At 45.9% G+C, this 27463-nt stretch overlaps 1 protein-coding gene across 3 annotated transcripts in view; it reads left to right on the forward strand.

Annotated features, from left to right (window-relative positions):
- Positions 1-27463, forward strand: part of RFESD (Rieske Fe-S domain containing) — a 273997-nt gene that overhangs the window by 174265 nt on the left and 72269 nt on the right. For all 3 annotated transcript variants that reach the window (XM_069627651.1, XM_069627650.1, XM_069627649.1), the window contains 2 exons: positions 13355-13531; positions 13619-13653. In XM_069627651.1, coding sequence (XP_069483752.1) covers positions 13357-13531; positions 13619-13653 — 210 coding nt within the window. In that variant the 5' untranslated portion in view covers positions 13355-13356. The remainder of the gene's footprint in view (positions 1-13354; positions 13532-13618; positions 13654-27463) is intronic.

The raw sequence follows: 27463 nt of genomic DNA on the forward strand, positions 1-27463 counted from the left end.
GGGGATCCCGAGAACTGGGGCCTTACAACTTGCCCCCTTGAGCTTGGCAAACCCCTTTTCCATCTCGTCAGTCCATTCAATTTTTTCCCCTGTTGCCTGGGCTTTCTTTAAGGCCTGGAGCAAGGGCTTGGTATATGAGCTGTAATCGAAGATCCATGCTCTGACATAATTGCATAGCCCTAAGAAGCTCTGCATTTGTTTACCATGAGTGGTTTAGCCGTGTTCATGATAGCTTCAGCCCTCTCTGGTGTTACCTTTTTCCCTTCATGTGAGATTAGTTGCCCTATGTATAGCACCACCTGTTGGCAGTATTGCAACTTGTCCTTGTCCACCTTGTATCCCTTCTCAGCTAATATGGTCAATAGCTGAACAGAGTCGTGTCGGCATTGCTCTTCAGTGGTGCTGCAGATCAGAATGTCATCTACATACTGTCTACCGCAATGTTGCTTCGGTCCATTTGCAGGACTCTGTTAAAAATGGACGGAGATTCACAATATCCCTGTGGCAGCCTTGTATTTCTCAGGCGCATTTGTCTGAAAGTAAATGACGTCAGTTCTTGTGAGTCACGGTGCAATAGAATCGAGAAAAATGCATTCTTCAAATCGATTACCGTGAAATATTTTGCCTCCGTGGGTATGTTGCACAAAATGGTGGATGGATTAGGGGCTAGAGGGAACTCGCCTTCGACTATGTTGTTCAATGCTCGTAAATCCTGGATTAAACGCCAAGACCCTCCCTTCGGTTTCTTGACAGGATAGATCACTGTGTTACAAGGTGATTCTGCGTTACCAGAATTCCCTGTTCCATCATGGCAGAGATTGTCTTTGCAATACCCTCATCCGCTTCTCTGGACATGGGGTATTGTCGCGCTTTTGGTAGGATCGCTCCAGGCTTGAGTTTAATCTTCACCTCCCCTGTCCCCTTCAGGAGTCCTACGTCATAAGGCCCTTTTGTCCATACTGTGACTGGCACCTGGGCCATGTCCTCCCCAAAGTATTCTGGTCGTGCCATCACTAGCATCATTCGCTGTGGCACTTCTCGTTTGACCATTTTGACCAAGAATATGAGACTTACTTCCACCCATGTCTCCTCTAAGTCAGGGTGCTCTTCGAACAGATCATCATCTGTGACGTCAGTCACTCGATACCCTTCTTCAATGGCGATAACTGCGCACCATTGCCTTCCTTCGTCATCGTATCATTCTACTAAAACCACCTTCCCCTTTACCGCGGGAAACTGTATTACCAAAGGAAATATTTGTCCCTCTTCTTCATGCATGGGTATCCTTGGTCTAAAACGAAACTCGTCAGGGGTCCTCATAGTTTTGCCTGCGAGGCCCGGCAATCCCACCATAAACACTTGCACGCCATATTCGAAGACCTCTGGCTCCAGCGGTAACGCTCTCATAGCTGCGCGTCCCGAGAATGCTCTGATCATTTTGCATACGTTGGAATAATGCATTCCTGGCGTGGAGCACACTATGCCATCCTCAGTAAATGAGATTGACATATTCAGCTTTGTCATTAGATCTTGGCCCATGATGTTTACTGGGGACTGACGGGAGTACAGTAAAGGCACATTCATTTCATGCTCTTCAACTGAGACCGGGAGAGTGTCTGTAAAGGGAACTCTACTATGAGCTCCAGTGAAACTCAGCGTGTCTATTGCCTCGCTGGACAAGGAAAACTTTCCTTCTATTATGCGCGAACGCGTCGCGCCTGTGTCTACTAAGAAGGAATACTCTTTTCCCCCTATGGTGACATTTACCCTTGGTTCCCTATTAGGGTCTGGTGTCACCGATAGGCTAGAGCACATTAGAGATCCCTGTGAGCCGTCCTATTTCGTGTATAGGTTCGGTCCACTGTATACCTGTGGGTTCCCCTCGCTAGTGTTAGTGCTCTGAGCCACTTGCGTCAGTGTCTGCTGGGGTTGTCCCTGTGGTACATTCCCCATGTTCAGTGGTTGGACCACTTACTGTGCACCTTGCTGCAAGCCAGCTGCCTGCTGCTACACAGTATAGTTTTGTGCATTGCCCTGTTGTGGGTAGCCGGTTGATTCACCGTGCCTGCCCCATCCCTTGATTGTTCTGCCACATGCCTTGGCTTCTGCACATGCGTGCCACATGTCCTGTCACTCCACACAGCCAACACACTGGTGGTGGTCGGGCCATCTGTCCATCTGGCATAGCTGGACTGCCCATTGGTGCGCTCTGGATACCACCTTGAACATTTTGAAAACCTTGTTGGTTACCTCTAAAGCCTCCCTGATTACCCTGCCATCCTCTTCCTCCAAATCCCCTTCCTCTCGGATAATATCCCACGTTACCCTGATTGTTCTGCGGCGGGTTAGTGGCACATTGCGCACTCGAATCGGCTGGGCTTGTTAGCATGGCTCCCTCGAGCGCATACTTCGAGAGCTTCCTTTGCACTAGCTTTGCCTCTTCTCCCTTACGTGTTGCCTCTTTCTTTCGATTCTTTTCTTGCAACAGCGTACAATAATGGGCAATTGTCAACTGGATTTCGGCCCACGGTTTAGCTTCTGTTCCTACAAATTTTTGAGTTGTTTTTGCACCGGTTCTGGTAACCCTTGGCACAATATATGATAGAATACAGGGATAGATTTCGTCCAAGACTCATGCGTTTCAAGTACCCACGCGTTTTGGAAATTCTGGATATAAAGCAATGGATCCTCTGATTCCTTCATTTTTCGAGTCATTATAGCTCCCATATCGGATGTGTCTGGATATAGCGTACGTAGCACTTCCATACTGCTGCTCTACAGTTATTAAACGGTGCTCCGTCATGAGAGGTGTTAGTTATGGTTACCGTAGGGTAGACTGCCCTTTTCCACACATGGTCTGCTCTTTCTCCGAGTATAGCAATTAGAAGACCCTTGATGTCCCCTATGGCAAGGGTGACACCCCCTGTCATTTTCTCTAACTCATGTATCCACTTCCCAGCCCCCGACGTCAGCATGGGAAGTTTATTTTTAAGATTCTCGCGGTCCATGTGCGGCCAAGGAATATACAGCGGTCTTGCTCCCCCTTTCTCTAATAGCGGGAATTGGAATGCGCAGTCCTCTCTATCTTTCTGGTCTTTTGCCAGGGTGGCGTTTCTGCCTTGCCGCCTGCCTGGTAATGCTCTTAGCCTGTCCGCATAGGCAGGGACTGATGCCAACCTCTGACCGTGGGGTGTCTCTTTGTGTCGGCTGGACTGTCCAGCGGACTTCGGTGCCCTACTTGTGGACCCTCTATCATCTGACCTTCGTACCTCTTGGTTCCCTGGGTGCTGCTTTTTGCACCGTCTCCCTTTGTCATACACAGTTTCTTCCATTTCCCCTTCGGAGTCAGACCCTGAGTACTCCCAGTTCACACAGCTTCTTGTATCATCTTGGTTCTGCTCGACTTCACGTCTAACTAGGGAACGTCCCCTACTCCCACTACTTTGGGTGACATCCTCAGTGTCATATAACTGAGTGCTCTCTACGCGCTCATCTTCCCTTCCCTCTTGGGAGATTCGTTCCAGTCCCATTTCATCATATATTTTATCAATCGCTTCACCGATGCTTCTGGTGTCGAAGACATCATCAATAATTGTCCCGCTTGTACCTGGTACTGCATCACTTGCTAGAAAAAACTCTTCTATGTCTTCCCAGTCTACAACAGGATTGGGTTTTTTCACATCCCGCTGCAAATATTCTAAATCTCGCGCCCTTTGCCTGCGCTTACGCTCTGCTTCCTCATCCATTTCTCTTTGCTTCTTTGCCTCCTCTCTAGCCTTATCTACTTCCCTCATCTGTTTGTTTCTACGTTCTTTTCCCCTTCTACTTTCCTCATCTTCTCTCTTCTTCACTTTCCTTTCGTGCACCCTCCTTTCTTCCTCCAACTTTAGCATGTTCTGCCTGCACTTTTCATAGGCTGCATATTGCGTGCGACTGAGTGTTATACCCTGCTCTTCGCGATATAGTTGGTCTCGCCTCAACCTATCCTTTTTTCTTGCCCTCTCGTCTCTCATGGCCAATTCTTTCTTATTTTCCTTACTTTGCGCCTCAACAGACCGTTCACTCGGCCTTGCGTCATCACTTCCTTTTCCATCTAATTTCAATAGTATCTGCCCTCGCATCCATTTGTGCTTTGCAAATGTTACCTCATCGGTTCCTTTCCGCTTCTTTCCCTCTCTTTCTCTATCGAGAGGTGCACTCGTTTGTGCCTGGTCCTTCCTTTCCTCATCTCACCTCTCTTTGTCCCACGGGATCGTGGAGGCCGAGTCAATTTCCTGTTCCTTCTCTTTCGTCTCGTCACTGCTACACGCAGGTGATTCATATGCAGGGTTGCTATAACCCCTGGCTGCCTTAAGTTCTCGTAGTGGGTAAAGGCCTTCCGACCTACTTCCCTCAACAACTGGTTCCGGCGGGGCAGGTGGCGCGGTAGGCGTCTCACCCCCCTCCGTACATACATTTAATATCCAGTCTGCGGGAGGTTCTTCTTCCTTTACTTGTTCAAACATTTTCCAAAGCTCGAGAACGGCAAGGCGTTTCTTGAGTTTCTTCCCACTATATGTGGCATGTAGGAACGTGGTCATGTGCTGTAAGACAGCCTTAGACAATGACCTATTCTGGGGCCACGGCATAAACATTTTATTTGCGGTGCCCTTAACCCACTCCTGGCGGTATTTCTTCAGCTTTGCTGCATGTTTTGGGAATTGCCTGCACAAGTGTGTACGTGGGGTAACTTCTTCCATTCTTAATTTTTTCACCAACAATGATCACACAGAGTTTCAATTATTTACACTATTATGAGCGGCACCACATATGCAAGCTCCAATCCAACTTTTCCGCAAACATTTTACACCAACAGCTTTACTCAAAACAAATCAATTCAGTGGCGATTCCCTCTCATTTACAGAATCGCGTAAAACAAAAATGCATTACCATCATTTAATATCACAATAATTCCACATTCAGCATACACAGAACATGTAGGACAGACGCATGACAGACTAGACAGACACCAGCTGGTCAACGTATACCTGCCTTCTAATTATTACCCCGTCATGGGATTTTAACTACCCCTTTATGACGTCTTTAAACGTCATTGTAGCCTAGCGTCCCACACTCTGTGGGCTCTGGGTTCAAGTTCCTTCTGACAACTCTTTAAAGCGCAAGAACAAGGCAAATTTACAGTTTTCTCTCGGGTGCCCCCCCAGTATCCCTTACAGTTTTTAATCTCGGGTGCCCCCCCAGTATTCTGCTATATCTGTCTTCCTTTATACTCGAGTCATTAAACCACTATATATATACCATCTTCTCTACCTCTTAACTATTTTATATTTCTCCGTCACCTTTCCCCCACTTTCTCTAATGCCTATAAATCATTTGCCAAGGTAACGAGTTTCGTTGTTTCACTCACCGATTATCTCTTTTCCTCTCTGGATCTCCGGGATCACCGCCCCTTCCTCTTCCCGCTTTATGGTTTTCGTCCGATCCGCTTCCCATGGGAATGAAAAGGGTTATGCTTGGAAAATCGGGTTCCTTCAGATCCACTGCAGATATTTGGGAGTAAATACACTATCACTGTCCATGGGAAGCTTCTCGGCCTACTCAGCCGGAATAGCGAAAGGACTCGCGATGTAACCGGAGGCCCAGAGTTACTTTGTGCCGTTGGTTTAAAGGTGTCTTATAACTATATTAATCGATTATCAATAATCGATGGCCGAAACTATCCTCACGCTACCAAGTGTTGACGAGGAGAGGTAATTACTGATGGGCCCATTGGTCAGCACTCACCCTCGAAAACTTGTAATACAAGATAGCTGCACCATGCAAGGACAGAGTGCAGGATTCACATACTCGGGCAAGAATCAATAATCAGGACTCAGTAAATTGGCAAAGGGAAGTCAGTTTAATGATACATACATCAGCTTATGGAAATCGGCAGCATCGCGAACCCCTGTCTCGCCCCGACTTCCCCGAACTTCAGTCAATCAGCCTTTTTTATTGGAAATTCCGTCATCATTGACGTACACTTCTATAAAAAATCATCATGCAATATAATTGGTTGGGAAAGGTAACTTAAGTATAGGTGTTATATCTGTATATGAAAATAAGGCATACGGATTGGATAACTCTTATCGGGTGGGGCGTCTATGCCCATCCCTCTACACCACACGTGATTGACATCACTACAAGTACGACTTCTCATTAGTTACAATGTTTATAGGACCCTAGATTACATGGTCCCTTGTGATTGGGCGAGTTACACCCCTAAACATAAATCTCCACTTTTAATTAGCAGCATGCAGAATGGACACCCTGGTGCCTGGTGTCCCAAGATTCACCCTGCCTCCCTTCCATCAATCAGTGGTTTATGGCTATGTGTCAATTAGTTGGCTGGGTATGGCCTCGGATCTGTAGTCTCTTATCAGGAAAAGTTATGGCACCCTCTGGTTTTGGATGACATCAGGCGGTGGTACATCTTCACGCCTGTCTGGTCATGTGTTGGTCCACCGTGAATCTGCTTAAGTTTCCAACCTTTTGTGCATTTAATTCTGTATACGCTTGGCCACCTGCATGGGCCTCTCTTATCTTGGCCTTCATGGGCGGGCTGGCATGCTCTGAAGTTGGAGCCTCGTGAGCTCATGCTCACCTCCCCTTCTCTGGTTGACCTCAATTTCCCCGGCATGAGCCATCCTTTAAGTTTCGATCCCGCTCTTTTCCTCCGCTTGGGCCTGGATATGAAACTTGGCCAGTCAGGCCTTGGCCGCCTGGGAGTCCTTCTGTATATACAAAATGGAGTCACACGTGTACATTGTGCTGTATTGATGTAGATGTATACAGTCGGCGCTTGCCGCTCTAACTTCTACTAAGCATTGCAAGCAGACTCGATTACTTAGCATCTTGCGTTTCAAGCTTATTTACACACGTTCAATAAGGCGGTTGCTTCCATCTTGTCTCATGGCACCATTCTCATACGTTTTTCACAGTGTTTTTCCCCTTCGTCCATTACAATTATCCTCGCAGTTGTCGGTACTGGCATGCATAGCTTTCAGTAGCCACTTCTGGTTGTTCTCGGGGCTGCCCAGGCCCTTAGTTTGTTTCCATTGGCCTTCCATTAAGGCCTTCGGGGTTTCCTCGTGGACAGTCTGTAAATACTCGTCGTTTCGTACCAATGGCAGGTACGGTTTTCTGATTGGGTACCGTGCTGCCCAGGGTTGCCTGGTTATGGGCATGTCAACAGGTATTGATCTTCTAATGTACACAGAGCAAAGGACCATTGCAGCCCTTTGTTGGTTCAGCTGCTCCTCGTACATCACATACCTTAGCGAGTACCTTACTGGCAACTCGCAATGGGGGCAGGGGTGCAGGTCGTATCTGGGACCTCCTCTACAAGTGATTAAGACGATCTTACAGACATCTTGGATCAGGGTCCGTCCACTGACCCGGTGTAGCCATTTCATGTGGCCCTGCAGAAAAGGGTGGCTGCTGCTTGGACTTCCCCGGAAACTATTCCAGCGGTTACCAAGCCTTTGTCGAAGAAACACTGCCCATCAAGTGGCGACCCCGGCTACTTATCCACCCACCCCACTCCCGAATGTTTGGTGGTTCAAGCTGCTATGGCCACCTCAAAGCACGCAGCATACCCCTCCATCCCTCTGGACAGGGACGATAAACGCATGGATGGATGGGCGTCCAAGGTATTTGCTGCTGGGAGTACGACCCTGAAATCGGCCAACTCCACTTTTGCCTTGGGGAAGTCTTTCCACACTCTGTGGAATTGTATTTCACTTGCAGCTAAGCACATCCCAGAAGGGGAAGAAAGGGATGGCTTTGTAGCTATTGTGCAGGATGGCAAAGATGTCAAGTGTAAATCCCTTCAGTCTGGGTTGGACACTGCGGATTATGTCGCGCAGTCCATGGCTACGAGCAAAGTGATGCGCGGATTTGTGTGGTACGGTAGTCCGGTTTTTCACCCGATGTGCAGGCCCGTTTTCTCAACATGCCCTTTAACAGGTCGCATCTTTTTGCCAGGAAGGCTGACGAGATCCTTGAAAAGTTGCAGACCTCCAAGGTCCAACCTCTGCCTTTTCGTCTTAGGGTACAACAATGGAGGGGTGGTTCCTTTCGCTATTACTCCTCATTTGGAAAGGCGAAGGGGATGCCAGGTCAGAGGGGCCTCCGTAGAGGACGAGGTAGGGGTGCCTGTCACGCTTACCTGAGCCTCCGCGGGAGCGATGGAGTCCTCTGGCTCTTCTCTCACTTCCTACTTGCCCACTACTGCTGGAAGGACTATCTGCCAAGAAAGGTAACGTTTTAGAGGAGAGGTGAATAGCCCAAAACCCACCCCTCTTTCGAGTCCCTTCTAAACCAGAAGTGTTGTTCCCCCTAACTAGGGTATGACTCACCTTTCAGTTTAACTTGGTGAGCTCTCCATCCTGCTCTTGCAGGGGCGCTGTGTCTGGGGCCAAGAGGGCGCAGTTGGAGATGGCTGCTAGTAACGGCTAATGTTCAGGTATGTATTTAGTTCAGATAAAGTCGGGGACCAGTTGCCTCACTGGTCGGTTTTCTTGTGCCACGGGTAAGTTCAGGAACCCAGTTCACTCACTGGATTTGGAGTTGGCCTAGCAGGTAAGTTCTGGTACCAGGTACGTTCAATACCCCAGTTGCCTCACTGGGTTACTTGTGCTGCGTGATTTACAGCCTAAATGCGGTGAGCGTGCTGAGCGAAAGTTTTCTGATTCTAACCTTGTCTTCTCTTTCTCTTCACAGGTCTGCTCCGGGAGGTGCTGAGGTACTGGACGAAAGGAGGAGTAAGAGGCAGGACCAGAAGCAGTTCCAGATGAAGACCACACACCGGAGGCGAGTATCTGTAAGCGGTCTCAGAACGCTACCTTAACGCGTTGCAGAAAGCGAAGAAAAGCCTTGATGCAAGCCGGTTATTAATCACCTGTTCTTGTCTTTCTTTTCATGTGCTGGTATGCTGTGGGAGTTGTGGGACAAAGGCGACCGATAACAGAGAAGGACTCGCTATCGGTTCTTCATTCAGCCTCAAGCCGACGGTTGCAAAGTCCACACAGGAATTCAGGTAAGCGGAGAAGTCCGGGTAAGCGTGTGATACAGAATTCACACGAAGCGCGTGTTGGTCTCTGGGCGAGGCTTATATAGGCAACCACACCCAGAGACTAGAGCGCACTGCTTGCTTTGAGCTGGAAACCTTTGTCCATGTTAGGAGAAGCAGGAAGTTCTCTTGACTGTGATTGGTTTCCCTGATGACACGCTCTGGGTACTCAAAGCCTTAACCCATGCCACTCCTGACTGTCTTCCCCACCTATCCCTATGAACCACACACAAAGAGGGCCTGCATGTGTGCCTCTGGCCCGTAACCATGACAGTGCCAAAGCCGCTCAACAGCTGCCTCTTTGCCTTCCGGCGCTGCCATTGCCGCTTCTAAGTAGCTATGAGGGTGTCAGGTAAAAATATCGCCATATATATGGTCGCCGTAAATAATATCGCCGGGAGAATGTTGTGGCGATATTATTTGGGTGACCATATATATGGGGACAAAAAAAAGAAAAAAAAAAACCCCTGCATGTTCCATGCAATAATGTCGCCACAAAAAACTGCCATTTTTCGGCGATATTTTTGCATTGCGAGATTTTTGTGGCAACATTATTACATGGAACCGCTATGAGGCCATGACTCATCATTCTCCAGTGGGGGCAGGCTGTCGCAGCATCTCGAAGAATGGCGAGCCATTACTTCAGATGCGTGGGCTCTGGATACAATTGCCCACAGTTACTGCCGCCTTTTCTCTGACGGCCTCACGGCAATCCACTGGGGAAACACTCTTTAAAGGTTCTGGATCCGCTCCTTGTGCAGGAGATTTTGGCCCTGCTGGACAAAGGTGCTATAAAATCGGTGCCTGTGACGGAGTGGAACAAGGGTTGGTATTCCCCTTATTTTTTGATACCCAAGAAGGACGGAGGACTGAGACCCATCTTGGACTTACGTTACTTGAACAAGTTTCTCAGGAAGGACAAGTTCAAGATTTTCACTCTTTCTCAGATCCTTCCGGCCCAGGATTGGTTGGTGTCATTGGACCTACAGGATGCTTATTTTCATGTGCCGCTCCATCTCAAGCACAGGAAATACCTCATGTTTGCAGTCGGCGGATCCCACTATCAGTTTTGGGTCCTGCTGTTCGTGCTCACCTCCGCCCAAGGGTTTTCACCAAGCTCATGGTGGTGGTGGCAGCGCATCTCAGGTGATGGGGAATGTATGTCTACCCCTACCTGGACGATTGGTTGATCAGGGTGCGTTCTCCCAAACAAGCCTTGGATCAACTAATTTATTTATTTATTTATTTATTTGCATTAATAAAGCGTGCTACAGCCCGAGGGCATCGAGGCGCTGTTGCAAAGTTTATGTCCTAGTTACAGAAGTTGTAGGCATTGCTCCTGGTTACATTGAGCGGAGGCATAGCTTGGTACAGAAACAGTTAAACACATACATGAAGTTGTTTACAATGTTCAGATGACATCTAAGCGTCACCTGCCACTCACTTCACAGGCTGTGCTTCTCCCTCAACCTCAAGAAGTCGCATATGACACCATCCCAACGGCTCCAGTCATAGGGGCGGTATTGGACACGTCCTTGGGGTTGTGCTCGCCACCCAAGGTGAGGGCTCATCACATTATTCAGATGTTCACAAAGTTTCAACAAGCCCAGAGTCTTCCAGCTTTCGCATTCTTAAGGTTGCTTGACCTCATGGCATCCTGCATTTTTCTGTTGCCAAATGCCCGCTTGAGGATGAGATCCCTTTGGTGGTCCCAGTGCTTGGGCAGGATGTCGGATCTCGCCCTGTTTCGCCCTCGATCTCGCAGGATCTTCTGTGGTGTGCCGACACAGTGACTCTCATGAGAGGGGAGCCATTTTGGCAGCCATGGCCAGAGGTCACGGTGGTGACGTATGCATCCCGGGCAGGGTGGGGAGCTCATGCCGGCGATCTGTCCATCAGCGGTCGCTGGTCTCCATCAGAGTCCAGACTTCACATCAGTCTTTTGGAGCCGAGAGCCATCAGACTGGCACTGAAGGCTTTCCTGATGTCTGTACGGGGGAGGAATGTCTTGATAATGACGAATAACATGGTGGCAATGCATTACCTCAACAAAAGAGGGGGTGCAGGGTCACTGCCTCTGTGCAGGGAGGCATGTATCTCTGGTTCTGGGCGATCAACGAGGGAATGTCCCTATTGGCGGTTCATCCAGCTGGCAAGGAGAACATGGCGGCGGACGCTCTGAGCAGGCATAGCGCAGTCTCCCACAAGTGGGAGCTAGCTCAGGAAGTCGTTCAGGAGATCTTTGCCCTTTGGGGAGACCCACAGGTGGACCAGTCGCAACCGGAAGTGCGAAAGGTTCTGCTCAAAGAAATTTCCTCAGAGAGCAGCTCTAGGAGACGCATTTGTAGTGGAGTGGCTCTTTCCGCTACTGTACGCGTTTCCTCCAATACCCGTCATCCCTCAAGTTCTCAGCAGGTGGAGAAGATTCGGGACCCTCTTGATCCTCATTGCCCCACATTGTGCCCGGAGAGCGTGGTACCCAGACCTTCTGGACATGTCCATCTGTCCTCCAATATGTCTGCCACTCAGAGAGGATCTTCTCTCATTGAAGGAAGGTCGGGTTCTCCATCCGGAGGTCAAGACTCTCAACCATCACTCATGGTTTCTGAGAGGTTGAGCTATAGAGATTGGGACCTTGCGGGTGACGTAATGGAGGTGTTGATTTCGGCTAGACAGCCAGCAACTGAGCCCCTGTACCATTGTCATAGGTTTTGCGATTGGTGCAGAGGAAGGAATGTGGATCCTTTTCAGTGCTCGATTCCAGAGATTATCTCTTTCCTTGGCCCACATGGGTCTTCAGGTGGGCACTATTAAAGGTTACTTGGCAACGCTGTCTATATTTAAGCTCTCTTCAGAGGAATGCTCTTATTTTAAAATTCCACTGATCACTCCATTTTTGAAAGGGCTCACGAATGTGTTCCCGCCGTCGCCATTTCAGGTGCCGGTCTGGGACCTTAATTTGGTTTTGAAATTTCTGATGTGTGCTCCATTTGAGATTTTGCACTCTTGCCTGTTGAGGCTTTTGACATTTAAAACTGTTTTCTCAGTTGCAGTTACGTCTGATAGAAGAGTGAGCGAGTTGCAGGCACTTTCTTCTAAGCCACCCTTAATTTTGTTCCACAAGGACAGGGTTGTACTGAAAGTTTTTCTGTCCTTTTTGCCTAAGGGTGTGCCAGAATTTCATTTGAGTCAGAAGGTGGTACCCCCCGCATTCTATCCTCCTCCTCATCCTAGTAAGGATGAGTAACAGCTCCATAGGTTGGATCCTAGGAGAGCTTTGAGCTTTTATCTCTCCAGAATGGCCAAGCTCAGATTGGACGACCAGCTCTTTGTGGGATGTACTGGACACCGTTTGGGACAGGCTGTTTCTAAGCAGATCCTGTCTAGGTGGATTATCCTCACCATTTCCGAATCCTACCAGTTGGCTGGTATGGACATTCATGAGGGTTTGCGTGCCCACTTCACCAGGGGCATCGCCACTATGACAGCACTTCAGAGGGGTGTGCCGGTTAAGATCTGTGATGCTGCAACGTGGTCTTCTATACACACATTTGTTAAGCATTACTCACTGGATACGTCCATGCTCAGCATGTTGCATTTGGTAAGTCAGTTCTGTACTCTGCCATTTGAATTGGGTATGTCTCAATTCTTTTCCCTCCTCCACTCATCTTTACTGCTTTGGGAGTCTGTCATAGATGAGGAATATGTTGGAGGACACAATCCATTCGAAGAACAAGTTACTTACCAAACTGGTAACATTCTTTTTACTGGATGTTCCTCCAACGTATTCCTCATCGCCCTCCCAGCCTACCCCTTTCAAGAATTTCCCATGCCATTACAGCTTACGTCCCGTAAGGCTAAGTGCAGTCGGCTTAGGTCTCTGGGCATGTATGCCACACGGTGTGAGAAAGGAAAAAAACATGAACTGAGGCTACGGGCGCCGTGCGTCCTACTTGTAACATCCGATGACGTTACCCTCGACAGAAGCCCTCAAGGGACATCGACCCTATGCCATTGATGCAAGGGTGCCCTCTGCCGAAAAAAATTCTGAAGCAGCACAGCTGTGGACATTACATGTCATAGATGAGGAATACGTTGGAGGAACATCCGGTCCAAGGAACGTTACCAGTTTGGTAAGTAACTTGTTACAGTGTGCGTTCTGTGTACAGTAATTGGGTTATACATATTGTTTCCAAACTAAATATTGTACATTTATCGTTTTCACCATGTTTTTTCTTGAAGCCATGGAGCCACACAGTCCATGTAATGCTGCTTGGAAGGATGAGTCCTCTTCAATCAGTGTGGGAAAAGTTGAAGACCTCAAGACATCTAACAGAATAAAAGCAGTCCTTAAAGACAGAGAAATTGTAGTTTTCCACCATGAAGGAAAGTTTTATGCAATGGATCTACACTGTTATCGTAAGAATTTTGCACTTTGCTTATATTTATGCAATGCAGTCATTGAGATTGTTTTTTTTTTTTATTCCATATTCATTTTTGTTACAGATGCAGGAGGACCTCTACATCTGGGAGACATTGAGGTAAAAACTAAAATTAGTATTGTTTTAAAATGATTGTGTAAATTTTCTTTTGGGTTTCCACAAAACGAGGCAAGTGGTGTGTCATGTGTTTTGTTTACTATGCACATCACTGCAGTGGTCTTATAGACCCGACCCTGACGTGTATAAGAGTGTATTGTGACCATGCCCAAAATTGGGTCTAGACAGTGGTGTGTGGGGTGATGGGAATTTGAGAAGAAAAGTAAGCAGGAGAAGGGGAATGACACCATATATTTGGACATTTGTTTGTCTAAGTTGTAGAATACAGAAGGGGAATGAAATAGTGGACACATCCCTGTATCCAATGTCAAAGGGGATTTGTTTGTGAAAGAATGGAGAAAACTGTCCATGATGGCAACCAGACCGTATGTGGAGCAATGCTGATGTAATACATCATGGATGTTAATGACTTGAGATATGGATATGGATATGTGGTTTTGTAAAGTGTACAATCACCAAATAGATATTTTACCTCTATATTTCGGATCTCATATGGGTCAAGCAGTACAATTAGCCTGAGGCAAGTTAAACCGATACGTTTTAAGACTTTTGCAGAAGGCCAGCAAATCCTGTTTCATTCGGATCGAGCAAGGGAGGGCGTTCCGTTTATTTCCTGCACTATTGAAGTGCAACTGATATTTAGGGACAACTATCAGCTTATGTTTGCCTGATTTTAATGTTGTCACTGGTGTATATAATTTACATGTCTTAGTGAGAAGCCCTAAGGGAGGCTGCTGAAAACTCTTATATACAATACATAGACATTTAAATTCAATTTGTCTGTGTATCGGTAGCCATTGTAATGTGTGCAACGCTGGGGAGATATTTCTTTTTCAAAATGTGTATTGCTATTGTATTCTGGACATGTTGTAATCTCTGAGTAGAGGTTTTTGTGAGGCTCAGATACTGTAAACAAAGTCAAGCCTTGATGATACCGGAGTGTTCATCGCCATTACCTGATTCGAGAAAGTTTGGTATGGTATTGTTTCTTAATTTCCTTATAATGAGGAAACAAGTAGAAACTACCTTTTTGAGATGTGTCTGTCCATTAACAGTTCATTATCGAAGATGATTCTCACATTTTTTACCTCCAGACTTGGGCTTGGGCATGTACCAAAACTGTCAGGCCAGTTTAAGGAAGACCAGATTTGTTTTTTCATGTATTACAAGTATTTCTGTCTTGTATGGATTTATATTTAGGAAGTTGTCATCCATCCAGTGCTTGATTAGACCTCTAATACTTAAAATCGTATGGCATCTCCTTTTTTAAAATCAACCAGGAGCTGAGTATCTGCATAATTGAGGCCCGTAATTCCAAATGTATTCAGCGTCTCCATCAAGGGTTGAAGGTACAGGTTAAACAGAATTAGTGATATCGATGATCTCTGATGGACACCACAGCTCATCTGTTACAGTTGGTTGAGAAATTGACCTAATTGTACTTGTTGTATTCGATTAGTCAGGAATGAATGAATCCATTTCAAAACCTTACCTTGGAAGCTACTTGTTTCAATAATCGAATGCCGCTGATAGGTCTAAGAGCATGAGTGCACATGATTCATTCTGGTCTGCTTTCTTTCATCATCAACTTTATTCGGCCTGTAAGGATATCAAAGTACATCCTAGCAATATATTTCTAGTACAGAGAATGGGAAAAAAACGAAAAAAACAGAACAATGAAAAGAGCAGCACCCTCTTGGAGTGCCACCAGGCAGAACTTTATCCAGAATTCAGAACCACCGCCCCTGTGCCTCTTTTTACTCTCAAAGTGCCTCAGGCCCAAGGGAGTAAGGTTCGCCCCAGAAAGAGGTCTGTTACTGTTGAAATCACCAGGAAGGGGCGCAAGGGCAAGGTTGGGGGCGGAGCTGACTATAATACCACTACTTCGGGTCCGCCCATGGCAATTACATTTTTCCAGAACAGTCCTTGCCATATGATCGTCCCTAAAGATCAGTTTGACGGAGTCAGCTTTGGCAGGCAATTCCTTGAACAGTCTCATGTTAAGGATTTCAATCAGGCGACACACACCTTGTTCTCGGCCTAGTATGCAGCGCACAACTGAAATGCCTATCTTTTTTATATTGATTCAATATTGAGATGGTACACCACTCATATCGCACCCCCTTTTCAAATACCCCGGTTCACAATGGACCATGAACCAGCTGGTTGGTAAAATACAATATTTATTTATTTTAAAATTCAAAAGAAATCATACCATTTTTAATATGGGGCAGCAATCACCAGTGGGGTGATAATTGCAATGCACTGGGTTTAACCTGCTAGTGGAACGTGGACACAGCACAGTGGAATAGGAGCACTTTTGATTTAGGAAAGATGGCCCCCAAGTTAGAATTTCCCTCTGCAATATTCTCTCAACCCACAAATAATCAATTCTGAGTGGATAAACAGAAGCAACAGTTAATCGGGAATAAGAAACTGGAGACATAATCCAAATCTGACCTTCCCTCCCCAAATAAGAGAGAAAAACGGATTTTAAACCTCTTGCTATGTTATTAAATGACACTCGGAAATGGACAAATAAATAATGAATGTGTGTTAAAAACTTTGAAGCAAATATAATTCCTCACTAAAGCAACAATGCAAATGCCCTAACAATCACAAAGAATGGATCACCAAAAGCATACAGTTCAAAATGAGTGGAAAGTTTAAAACATGTTGCAGCCAAGTGACATGTGTGAAAGTTGCATATTCTCCATTCCCCCCGAAAATTAACCAAACGGTTTTTAATAAAAACATATGACATACACCGATTTTTGGTTGGGGGATAGCTATAGAACACAGTTACAATATGGAAGTGAAAGTAAGTCTCTAGCTGGTAAATTGGATGAGTTATGCAAGATATAAAAAGGTGCGCTTTGAGAAAAAAGACGCCGCGAAATAGGAAAGGAAATCAGTTGTGACAAGAACAGTTTTACTTTGCACTAGATTATTCAGGCTAGGCCACCAAAGAGGGACACAGTAAGCTCCAGGGTTGATTCTCGAGTTCAACCCTCTCACCCCAGTGCCCAACCCTGGCGGAACCAGTTTGATCCCTCGAAATAGGACTAATAGTTTAGGATTACACAAGGCAAAATTACTAAAGAGATGGGGCTAGCACTAGAAATCAAGGGCAGGGTTGCAAGAATGATTCTGACAATTTTAACAAGTTATCAGGATAAGGATAGGATGACTTGGAGAGTGGGATAAGGACAAAGACAAGATAGGTGATGGGTTTCTACGGCGTAGGGATGATACTTGCAGTCCACTTTTAGTTTGGGATTTTGGACCGTCAAGGGTTCTGGTCATTACACAGCAGCACGCCTGGCAAACAGCTGGGCAGTTCTGGTCACCAGATGGCACTTCGGGACTGGCAATTCTGGTCACTGGATACTAAAGGTCAAGTGGCTGGCAGGATGCATGCAGTTAATGGTATCAGGATGCTTCCCAAAAAAACACAGCTTTCCCCTTTGGTTATTTGGGAATTTTAGTGGGATTTCAGAATTTAGGCCTTGTTGGAGCAGGATGAGTGGGGGTTTGTAGTGGGCCCTGGAGTAGATTCAGCAATGTTTTGGCCTTGCAGTTGGGATCTGGAATCTGGTTGGATGGAACAGGAACACCGGCGCTGGAAAATCAGGAAGTGTGTCTGTCTAGAGTCTTGTCAGGGGATTGGATAAGGGTGATGGTCTCTGCCTCGCCCTCTCAGCTGGTTGGATTTCAGGAAAATGATGTCAGATTTATGAGGTGAGTTTTACAATGTCCAAAAACCTCCCACAATTACTTTAACTAAAATCCGATTTTGCCACAAACATACATTTATACAATTGCAATCTCTTAGCAAATTATACACGCAGTTCACATATTTTGTGCAGCACATTGCAGTCCAATCCTCCAGTTCATGAAACCTTGTTTCGCCCTTTTACCAGTTTTTCGCGCTTTTCAATGGGATTTGTACTACTGAAAATTCTATAACTTTATACATGAGTGTGGATTATCATCAGGGATGTATGTACAAAAATTCACATTTGCAACATGGATGCTTTTCTTGTAATCCACCATACTTGGCCATTTCTGTCCCCAGGGTGTCAGTGAATTCTACCAAGTCTTAAAAGAAATCCCAAAAAATGACTTTTAAACTGCGAAAATTCTACATATAAATTCTTGCTGCAGAGATAAGTCTTTAAAGTTTATTTATGAAATAGTCTTTGCAAACAAATGGTAGTCCTTTGTCACTGGATCATTTTTTTTCCTTCCGTCAACTGTTACCAGCTGTCATTTCCTTCAAAGCAAGGTGGGGGTTTCTCAGCTTAATTGAAGGTTTTATTGCCCCTTCACACTTCAAACTTCCTTGCCCTGGAAGTCCATTGTCAGTGGGTTAGCCTAGATTATTTCCAACCTAGCAATTATCATTTAGGTATTAGTATCTGCTGAGAGTTTATGGTGTGTTTCCATTCCTTAGGGAGAAGCTTTTCGCTCTGCCATCTGGAATGACTGTTTTTTGAGAGCTTGCAAATTCAGCCCATGTGTTTTAAAATCTTTATTTTCTTATTTTTGGTCCTGAATTAAAACAAACCTGTGAAATAAAATAGCCCATGTGTGTATTATCACAAACAGTACAACCCCTTTACATTGCTAGATATGGCAAGCTTTTATTCAACAGTTTACTTTTTAAAGGGGCCTTTTTCTCCTTCAGTTTTTCAAAAGCCCATTTTTACACGTGTTGAAAACTGCTAGCATTTCCTCTAAAATTCGATTTTGCATCTTTATCAGATTCCCACACTATCTTGCAGCTATAGTTATTTTCTTGAATGCAGGAGTTTTGTCTGAAGCACAAATACCTTGAAACTGACCTGGCTCAGATAGCTGGTGTCTCTTTTGAACTACTGAGCTTTGATACATTTGTAAAGAAATTAACGCATTTTCCTGTGCAAGTAAAAATGTAAGTTTCTTGTTGATTTCTCTGAGTTGTTTTGACAGGGCCTATCATTCAGAAATGATGCCTGGTTTTGCTGAGGCAAAATGAGATATCCTGGGCATGGCAGGGCCTTTTTAAATACAGTAGTTTAAGAAAGAACAGATGGAATTAGCGTCAAAGCAGCATTTTTAAAGGGTGAAAAAGTTTCATTTTGAAGGGGAATTTTGGGTTTTCAGCAAAGCAGTGCTGCCTTTTCACTTTATTCCATTTATATATTTCAGAACACACTGGCACGCTCCTTCAGTGTGTCCCCTTATTCCATCCTGCCTGAAGTATGCTGGGCAGGACGGTGCAGCCATCTTTTTGTTGCTGCAAAAACGCAGTTTTGAGTTCCTGGCGCGCACAGGAGCTAGCACAGCCATTTGCTGTTTTCTGCAGACAGACAGCTTGGTGATGTGGTGAAATACTGTTGAGTGGGTCAATATATCCCACACTCATGCACTCCAACATAGAGCCCTCAGACACAAAAGCACAGTCCCCTACAGACCGCAACCAATGAAGGCATTTGTTTGAAAGGGCATCCCTTGGTTCTCTGCTATCAAAGGGTAGTTTTGGGACCCCATGAAGGAACACTGTAGAGCTTCTACGTCCTTCATGTACATGGTGCCTATACAGAGACCTCCTGTGTCAAGGGATTGAAACATTACCCGCCCTCCCCACTGGACGCTTGTTTCCTGAGACCCTCAGGGCAAGGTTCCACAGTGGTGGGGGGTCATCACCCAAGGTTGGACTCTTAATGGGCTCTCTCTGTGAGATTGGTGTTGGTATTAGGGGTTGGTCCACTACTTTTTGACTCTTTATAGTTGGGGCGATCAGGGCTCCAGAGGCAAGGGGGGACAAGGACGCAGAGAATGTGACCCTGTGTCAGTGGCCAGACCCAGCCCCCTAGGCCCAGCCCCTGATGGGCCCTCACCACCCCTCCTGCACCTCCCTCCACCCGTTCCCTCATCACCCCCTTAATCAAAACCAATATTTTTATGTCAGCCAGTTCAGAGAGCAGATGTTGACGGGTGCAGCTTGACAGATTAACAGGTGCTGTAGAAGGTGAGGTTGGCAGTGTTGACGAGGAGAGGAAATTACTGACGGCCCATTGGTCAGTACTCACCCTCGAAAACTAGTAATACAAGATAGCTGCACCATGCAAGGACAGAGTGCAGGATTCACATACTCCGGCAAGGTTCAATAATCAGGAATCAGTAAATTGGCAAAGGGAAGTCTGTTTAATGATACATACATCAGCTTATGGAAATCAGCAGCATCACGAACACCGGCCTCACCCGTACGTCCTCGAACATTAGTCAACCAGCCTCTTTTATGTGCAAAATCCGTCATCATTGACGTCTAATTCTACAAAAAATCATCATGCAATACAATTGGTTGGGAAAGGTAACTTAAGTATAGGTGCTATATCTGTGTATGGAAATAACGCAAGTGGATTGGATAACTCTTATCGGGTGGACGTCTACGCCCTTCCCTCTACACCACATGTGATTGACGTCACTACAAGTACGACGTCTCATTGGTTACAGTGTCTATAGGACCCTAGATTACATGGTCCCTTGTGATAGGGCAAGTTACACCCCTAAACATAAATCTCCATTTTAATTAGCAGCTTTAGAGTAGACACCCAGGTGCCTAGTGTCCAAAGATTCACCCTTCCTCCCTTCCATCAATCAGTGTTTTGGGCTGTGTGTCAATTAGTTGGCTGGGTATGGCCTCGGATCTGTAGTCTCTTATCAGGAAAAGTTATGGCATCCCCTGGTTCTGGATGACATCAGGCAGTGGTACATCTTCGCGCCTGTCTGGTCACGTGTTGGTTCACCGTGAATCTGCTTCAGTTTCCAACCTTTTGTGCTTTTAATTCTGTGTGACCTCGGCCACCTGCATGGGCCTCTCTTATCTTGACCTTCATGGGCGGGCTGGTATTCTCTGTAGTTGGAATCTCGTGAGTTCATGCTCACCTCCCCTTCTCTGGTTGACCGCAATCTCCCCGGCATAAGCCTCTCTTTGTTGAGTTTCGATTCCGCTCATTCTCTGGTCTATTCTGGGTTTCTAAACTCAGCCTGTCAGGCCTTTGGCCGCCTGGGTACATTTCTGCTTTCACAAAATGGAGTCGCACGTGTGAATTGTGCAGTATTGAGGTAGATATATGGTTGGCGCTTGCCACTCTTCTCTTCTACTAGGCATTGCAAGCAGTATTGATTTCTTAGCCTCTTGCATTTCAAGCTTATTTACACACATTCAGCAGGGCGGTTGCTTCCATCTTGTCTAATGGCACCCTTCTCTTACGTTTTAACAGTGTCTCTCCCCTGCATCCATTATCATTATCCTTCCAGTTACTAGTACTGGCATTCGTGCTTTCAGTAGCCAAGTCTATTTGTTCTCGGGGCTGCTCGGGCCCTTGGTTTATTTTCATTGGCCTTCCATTAAGGCTTTAGGGGTCTCCTCGTGGACCGTGTGCAGGTCTTCCTCATTTCGTATCAGTGGCTGGTATGGCTGTCTGATAGGGTATCGTGCTGCCCAGGGTTGTCGCTTTATGGCTGCTTCAACCGGTATTGATCTCCTTACATACAAGGGGCAGAGTCCCAGTGCGGCTCTCTGTTGGTTCATTTGCTCCTCATACGTCACGTACCAGGGCGAGTACCTTACTGGCAACTCGCAATGGGGGGCAGGGGTGCAGGTCATATCTGGGACCTCCTCTACACTCCCCCTCTGGTCGGTTCATCGACCACTCCAGCTTCCTCCTTTATATTCAGTTTCTTTGATTCCTCAGCTTCTTGCTCATCGTCTCCTGGGTTTACACAAGAAGGCGTGAAAGTATGCAATTTTGGTGTCCATATCTTTATCACCCCTTTCAAGCTTCCTGCTGTTCTCACATGCTCATCTTTGTTCCAGGTCATCAAATGGCATTGTCCATTTGGACTGCAGTAAATCTGTTTACCTTCGTACCTTCTTCGTTTCTTGGGATAAGTGAATTTTGTTCCTTCTGGTGCAAATTCACTGGCCTTCACAAAGTCCTTTATTTCCTCATCTGTCATGTCTCTGGGCTTCCAGCCTGGCTTGACATCCATCATAATTGTCATCCCAATGGCCTTCTTTGCTGTTTTCTGGCACTGTGTGATGATTATCTTGATAACACAGACTCCTAGCAGCACCATTGCTAGCAAAGCTCCCAGGAACTTGAATATATCTGCCATCCATTGCGGGACCCATGAGAATAGGTTCCCAAACCAGCTGTCGTCGTCCACTTCATCTGTCTCATCGGTCATCTGGTTTTTCAGGGTTGTTAACATGTCTATGGCCTCTGTGAGGGTTCCATTTTCTTTGTCGTGTGATGGTATAAATGTGCAACATGATTCTCCATTTTTTGCGCAAACACCTCCATCCATTGCGGTGATCATGTCAAGCACATATCTGTTCTGGAGTGTCATCAGTCTGACTGCTCCCAGCTCTTCTTTGATCGCATTGAATCCTTTTATTGTGGTGTTGAGGGTCTGCAGTAACTCCCATCTCGTTATCTGCAACCACTTGGTGTTTGCACCAACTTGGATATGCGGCAAGAGTATTGTTGTAAATACTGATGAAGTTAGGCTGAACAGCCTGTGTTCGTAGGGAATGGCGTAAAGTGCATCTTCTGATTTGGCGGAGAAGTAATTCTCTCTCTTCATCCTTGACATTATTCCCACAGACCTCCTTTTCCTCAGGTGAGCATCCGCTTTCAGGAAACTGTCCAAATTCAGTTCATTTTTTGGAATCACTAGTGCTGGAACATGAACGTTCACCAGTGTGCATATGCCTCCCCAGTTCCTCAGTAGCCTTATGTTTGCCTTGGATCCACATGCTCAGTAATGGTCCATTAAGACTGTGGTTCCTTGCTTCATCCCTAGGGCTTCATATATTCGTTCACAGTTCTGATTCTCCCCCATTTTCCTTGTGCCATTGCTTCTAAAGCATAGTTTTGGGTTTTCAAGTGGTACTATCTGCAAGGGTCCTCCTCTGTCTTCGACCCATGTCAACAGCTTTACCAATTTTGGCCACAATGGTCTGCATATTCTCTGTGAGTTCTCTATTGCTTCTTTGCAGGCTCCAAGGACCATCCAAGCTCGGCAGATTGCTGCTCCTTCCCATCCGTCTGGGGAGACTTCTGATCCCCAGATCTGCATTTGTGCTCGGTTCTTCCATATTTGAGCTTCTTCTGCTGTTTTCCCTTGGACGTTCAGTCTTGAGTTTATTTCCCACCTTATTCCTGATCCCTTGACGTCAGGGTTTTCATATCTAATCACATGATTCTTGGTGTGTGCCCTGTTTCTTGTTTTGATGTCCTGGACATATCCGTCTTCATCAGGGTAGTCCGTTTCGTTGGCCCATATGAACGAGGCGTCTCTCCCCATGAATTGTCCTCTGGTGTTACACATTGCCACATGTGACATGCAGTGTGCTATGGGGACATTATTTCTACAGCCACAAAGATTTTGGACTTGCCCATGCTGTACGGCAGGAGTGCACAGACGAAACATTCTCCTTCCGATTGCCTTCGTCCAACTTCCTTCATGTGCTGGTACCATATGTTGTTTCCAAGATGGGCCGTGCTGTCCAAGTAATCGTTTAATTCGTTATCGGTTTCATATGGACTTCTCTTGATCCTTAGCATTTTTCTGTGGTTTGCTATCACTATGTCTCTGAATGCGTCTGTACTGCTCTTTCGTTCAGACTGACTCTCTGGAGTTATCTTTGGAGGGGCAGGTTTCATTTCCTACCCTGCAGTAATAGGGGGAGGTTTTGCGCTTCTTTTCCTTCCCTCCTGCATTCTTTTGTAGACCTCCTCCCACCGCATGTGATTTATCATCCTTCCAACACGTGGCTGTGTCGTAGGCTCGGTAGTTACTTCTGGCGTTGGACCTGGCGTGCTCGCTATTACAGTTGTGGTGGTTGTCTTGCTCAGCTCCTCCTGTAGCTTCTTTGCTCTAAGTATGAGTGGAAACACATACTCAACTACCGCATGTGTTTTCTCAGTGAGTTCTTTCGTTGCTTCCTCTGTTCTATTGAGTGACTTTGCTATTTCACTTTGATTCGGTTTCTCATGTTGCTCCCTGCTTTCTGGAGCTGCTTGTTCCACAGGTGATTTCTCTCTTTCAGTTGGTTTGGCCTGCGGTTTCGTACCCATTGACACTTGCCCTTGTTTGTGTGCACTCAGTGTATGGGTGCGTGCCGTGGACAGTGCTATGCTATCATTCATTCCGTGCTGACCCTGTCTCCAGTCTTTCTCACCATTCATTACTTTGTGTATGCGTGTTACTGCTAATTACATTCAAATGTAAATCGTTTGCTTTATCATCAGTTTTTCCTGGTACAGGGATGACAATATAAGGTCTGGGTGTTCTTGTGGGCCCCAGATGTTCATTACCTGGTGGATGCACAGACATTGGGACGCTTGGTGCACCAATAAAAAATGCAGTTCTGATAGTTAGAGACAAAAATACTACAATAATCATTATGCATATACATATAATGGCCTTGAAGGACAGTTTACAGCATCCCCTTCCGGGAAACCGGGGGCGCCCTTCCACTGGTGGCACGACTAAGTTACTGTTTTGGGCCCCCATTTCAATCAAGTCCATAGTCCACTATTTATTTATTTCTTCGTTCTGATCTCGTTGTTCAAAGTTCAGCAAATACTAAAGTGACATGTGCTGTTCAGTGTCCCCCCTCTTGCGAGTGATGATGATAGTCTGAGTATGGAGTACAGTTCCTTTGCTAGACTATGGGAAAAGGTTAGTCTACCATTTTCAGCACATCACATTCATCCTGCATTTGTTGTGGGAACCGTATTCCCAGGGCACTCTTTCAACTCGTCATGGCCCTGAGGATATGCAGGACAATGTTTGCAGTGACACCATGAAAACATGGATTCGCTACAAATCATGCAAAAATTAAATATTGAAAAAATAAAAATAAAAGTGAACATATGAAAAGGTAGGAAGAAGAATGTTCAAAAAGGTAAACACAGCAGTGAAGTTCGCGTCTCTGTTCCTTTCACTTGGTCGTTCGAGGTCGAGTTGATGAACAGTCTCTCACCCATTTATTCTCCTGCGCGATAATGATGAACAAATAGAAAACACAAAACAAGAAAAATAAGAACGGATGTAGTTATCCTTGTTTCTTCTCTTTTCGATCTGTCCTATGTTGGAAGCATGAAGAACTGTGTCTTTTGTTTTCTTGCCTTGTCCCCGGCTGGGGATGATGAAAAAGTTTATTTTGGAACGCCCCCTTCTAAGGCTCTTCTTAGAAGTGGATGTCCATAGTTGCTTCTGAGTTGTGATGGAATAGCTCTAGAAGCCTGTTCAATTGGGCATTCTTTGCTGGATCATTAAGAAAGGCAGGCACATCAATGTTGCGGGGTCTGCCCACGAGTTCTGGAAAGTTTTCAATGAGATGAAAGAAAACACGAAAAGCATAACGACTGTCTTCAGGTGTTAATGACATTTGTTCTGGTTCTTTGGCTCTAAAGTCACCGGCCTTTTCTTGCAGTGTGATCAGTTGTTTTTTTTTCTTTTTTGATCTGTCCCTCGTCGGCTAGTCTCACTGAAATCTCCTCAGGAATGCTCTCTGGAAATTGGACAGCTCCACCTGGAGCATGATGCCTTGGAGGAGTGCGCCCATGTGTGGGTGTTGGCCGGATTCCTAAGAAAGGTGATGACGTCAACATCTGCAGGTCTCCCCACCATTTCCGGATAGTCTGTGACTAATCGTAATAAAACATTGTATGCCAGCCGTATATCCTCAGTTGATAGGGACATTTGCCTCGTTTGCTGGGTCCTAATCACAGTCCCTTCTTTTGATGCGAACAGGTTTTGCACTTTCCTGCTGCGTGAGTTGCAACCACGTGGTTCAGCTTGTACCACACTTGGTTGAGAAAGTAATTGTTTTTTGGATCTCTAATGAATGTCAATGTATCTGTAGTTCTCCCGATAAGTCCTGGACATTCTTCGATGATGCGGAAGAACAAAGTATATGTGACCTCGTCAATGATTACTAGTGGTGGAAGCATCTGTGTCTTTTCCGCTGTGTTCGGGTAGTGTAATGAAAGTTTCTGTTGTGACAGTCAGTAGTTGTCGGATTATTTTCTTGTTTGCAGGGTCTTGAATGAATTCAATAACGCTGGCTTCTCTGCCTATAAGTGAAGGGTAGGACAGTACTACCAGCTGAAAATATGTGAGCACATCCCACTTGAGACTTCTGCTGGGATGAACCATATGTCCATGAACAAAGTCTTGATTTTACTTTTACTTCTTATCAGAGTCTTAGGCTTTAAATGCTTTGTGTGGCTTTCAATGTTCCTGAGATTAGCGCTTCTGTTGATATGAGTACGCTATTTTCTTCTTTTACCCTGCACCTTTGGCTGCACAGGGGGTTTGCGTGCTTCTTATTGTCTTTTTTTTATGTCTAAAGTAAAGGTTCAGCGTGGACAAGATTTTCACAAAAGTTCTTTTGTTGGTTACATTGAATGTTCATTTAATTGTCCTTTTGTCACCTTTCACTTGGTTTGAAGAACTGTCTTGTTTTGAAAGTCTCACTTTTATATTTTTTTCCTCGTTCTTGTAACTTGTCTGCTCATGCGTCCTCCTTCCTTGCCATAGATATTGTCTGCACATGCTGCGGTCCTTCCCCGTTGTCTGTGGATTCCTCGGCAGTAGATGTAGTAGGAGTGCTTTCTCCTATAAAGAGTTTTATATCATTCGTGAAGATCCAGGCTCTTCTGCCTTTGAGCTTGTCAGCTGACGGGGTGCAGTCCTCTACGATGAACGGGCCATTAAAACTCAGCTCGTCCCATCTTTTTCTTGTGAAATTCTTCACGAGGACGCAATCTCCAGGGAAGACAAGAGGCGCGCATAGGCTATGAGCTGCGCCAGCATCAGCACTGTCTGTTGTGGTTTGTTCTGTGTCGTCTCTTTTCTGCCATCGCTGCAGCTGGCCTGAAATGACAGTGGAACTGGATGTCAGACAATCCAGATAGGCCCTCATCTCCTCTCCAAGAACCTCCCTAGTTGACTGGGAATCACATCTAGCTCTCTCTCGGGGGGTAAGAGGAGTCCTCATCCTTCTCCCAGTGACTATTTCGTGCGGCGTTAAATGATGGTCGGAGCCTGGCTGGTTCTGAAGAGCATACAATGCCAGTGGTAGGCGGTGCATCCATCCCTTTCTTAATGTGAGCTTCAACTTGGCTATCCTTTCCTTAAGCAAGCCGTTGATCCGTGCACATATCCCGTTTCCCTCTGGGTGATACGCTGACGAGAATTTATGCTTTATACCAAGCAACAAGCTAATCTGCTCAAATACTGCATTTACAAAATGTGCCCCATTATCAGATCTCATTACCTCGCACACCCCTCATCTAGGGAAACCTCCCTCACCAGGAATTTAGCAGCACAGGCAGCGTCAGGGTGTGTACAGGGGCCTGCTTCTACCCATTTGGAGAAGGGACACACCACCACAAGTAGATACCTGTGCCCATTACACATCTGAATCATATCGACATAATGCGTAGGTGCTGGAAAGGTCCATTTCGTCTGGGGGTGTCTCCTCTCACTACTTTTAATCTGTGCCCAGAAGTGAATTGCTGACACACAAAGAAGTTTACCATAAAGAATGTAACATGCTCGGCTAAATTCGGTATAAACCAGTCTTCCGCGAGCGTTGCAGCAAGATTTTCTTTTGACATATGAATGGGGTAGTGAAGCTATTCTAGCGCTACTTTTAGAAGGGCGACGGGCATTACTGGTTTACCAGCGCTGTCTTGCCTCCACAATCCGTCAGAGGGGT

Source organism: Ambystoma mexicanum, chromosome 6p (assembly GCF_040938575.1).
Source record: "Ambystoma mexicanum isolate Mex_15411 chromosome 6p, UKY_AmexF1_1, whole genome shotgun sequence".
NCBI classification, from domain to species: Eukaryota; Metazoa; Chordata; class Amphibia; order Caudata; family Ambystomatidae; genus Ambystoma; species Ambystoma mexicanum.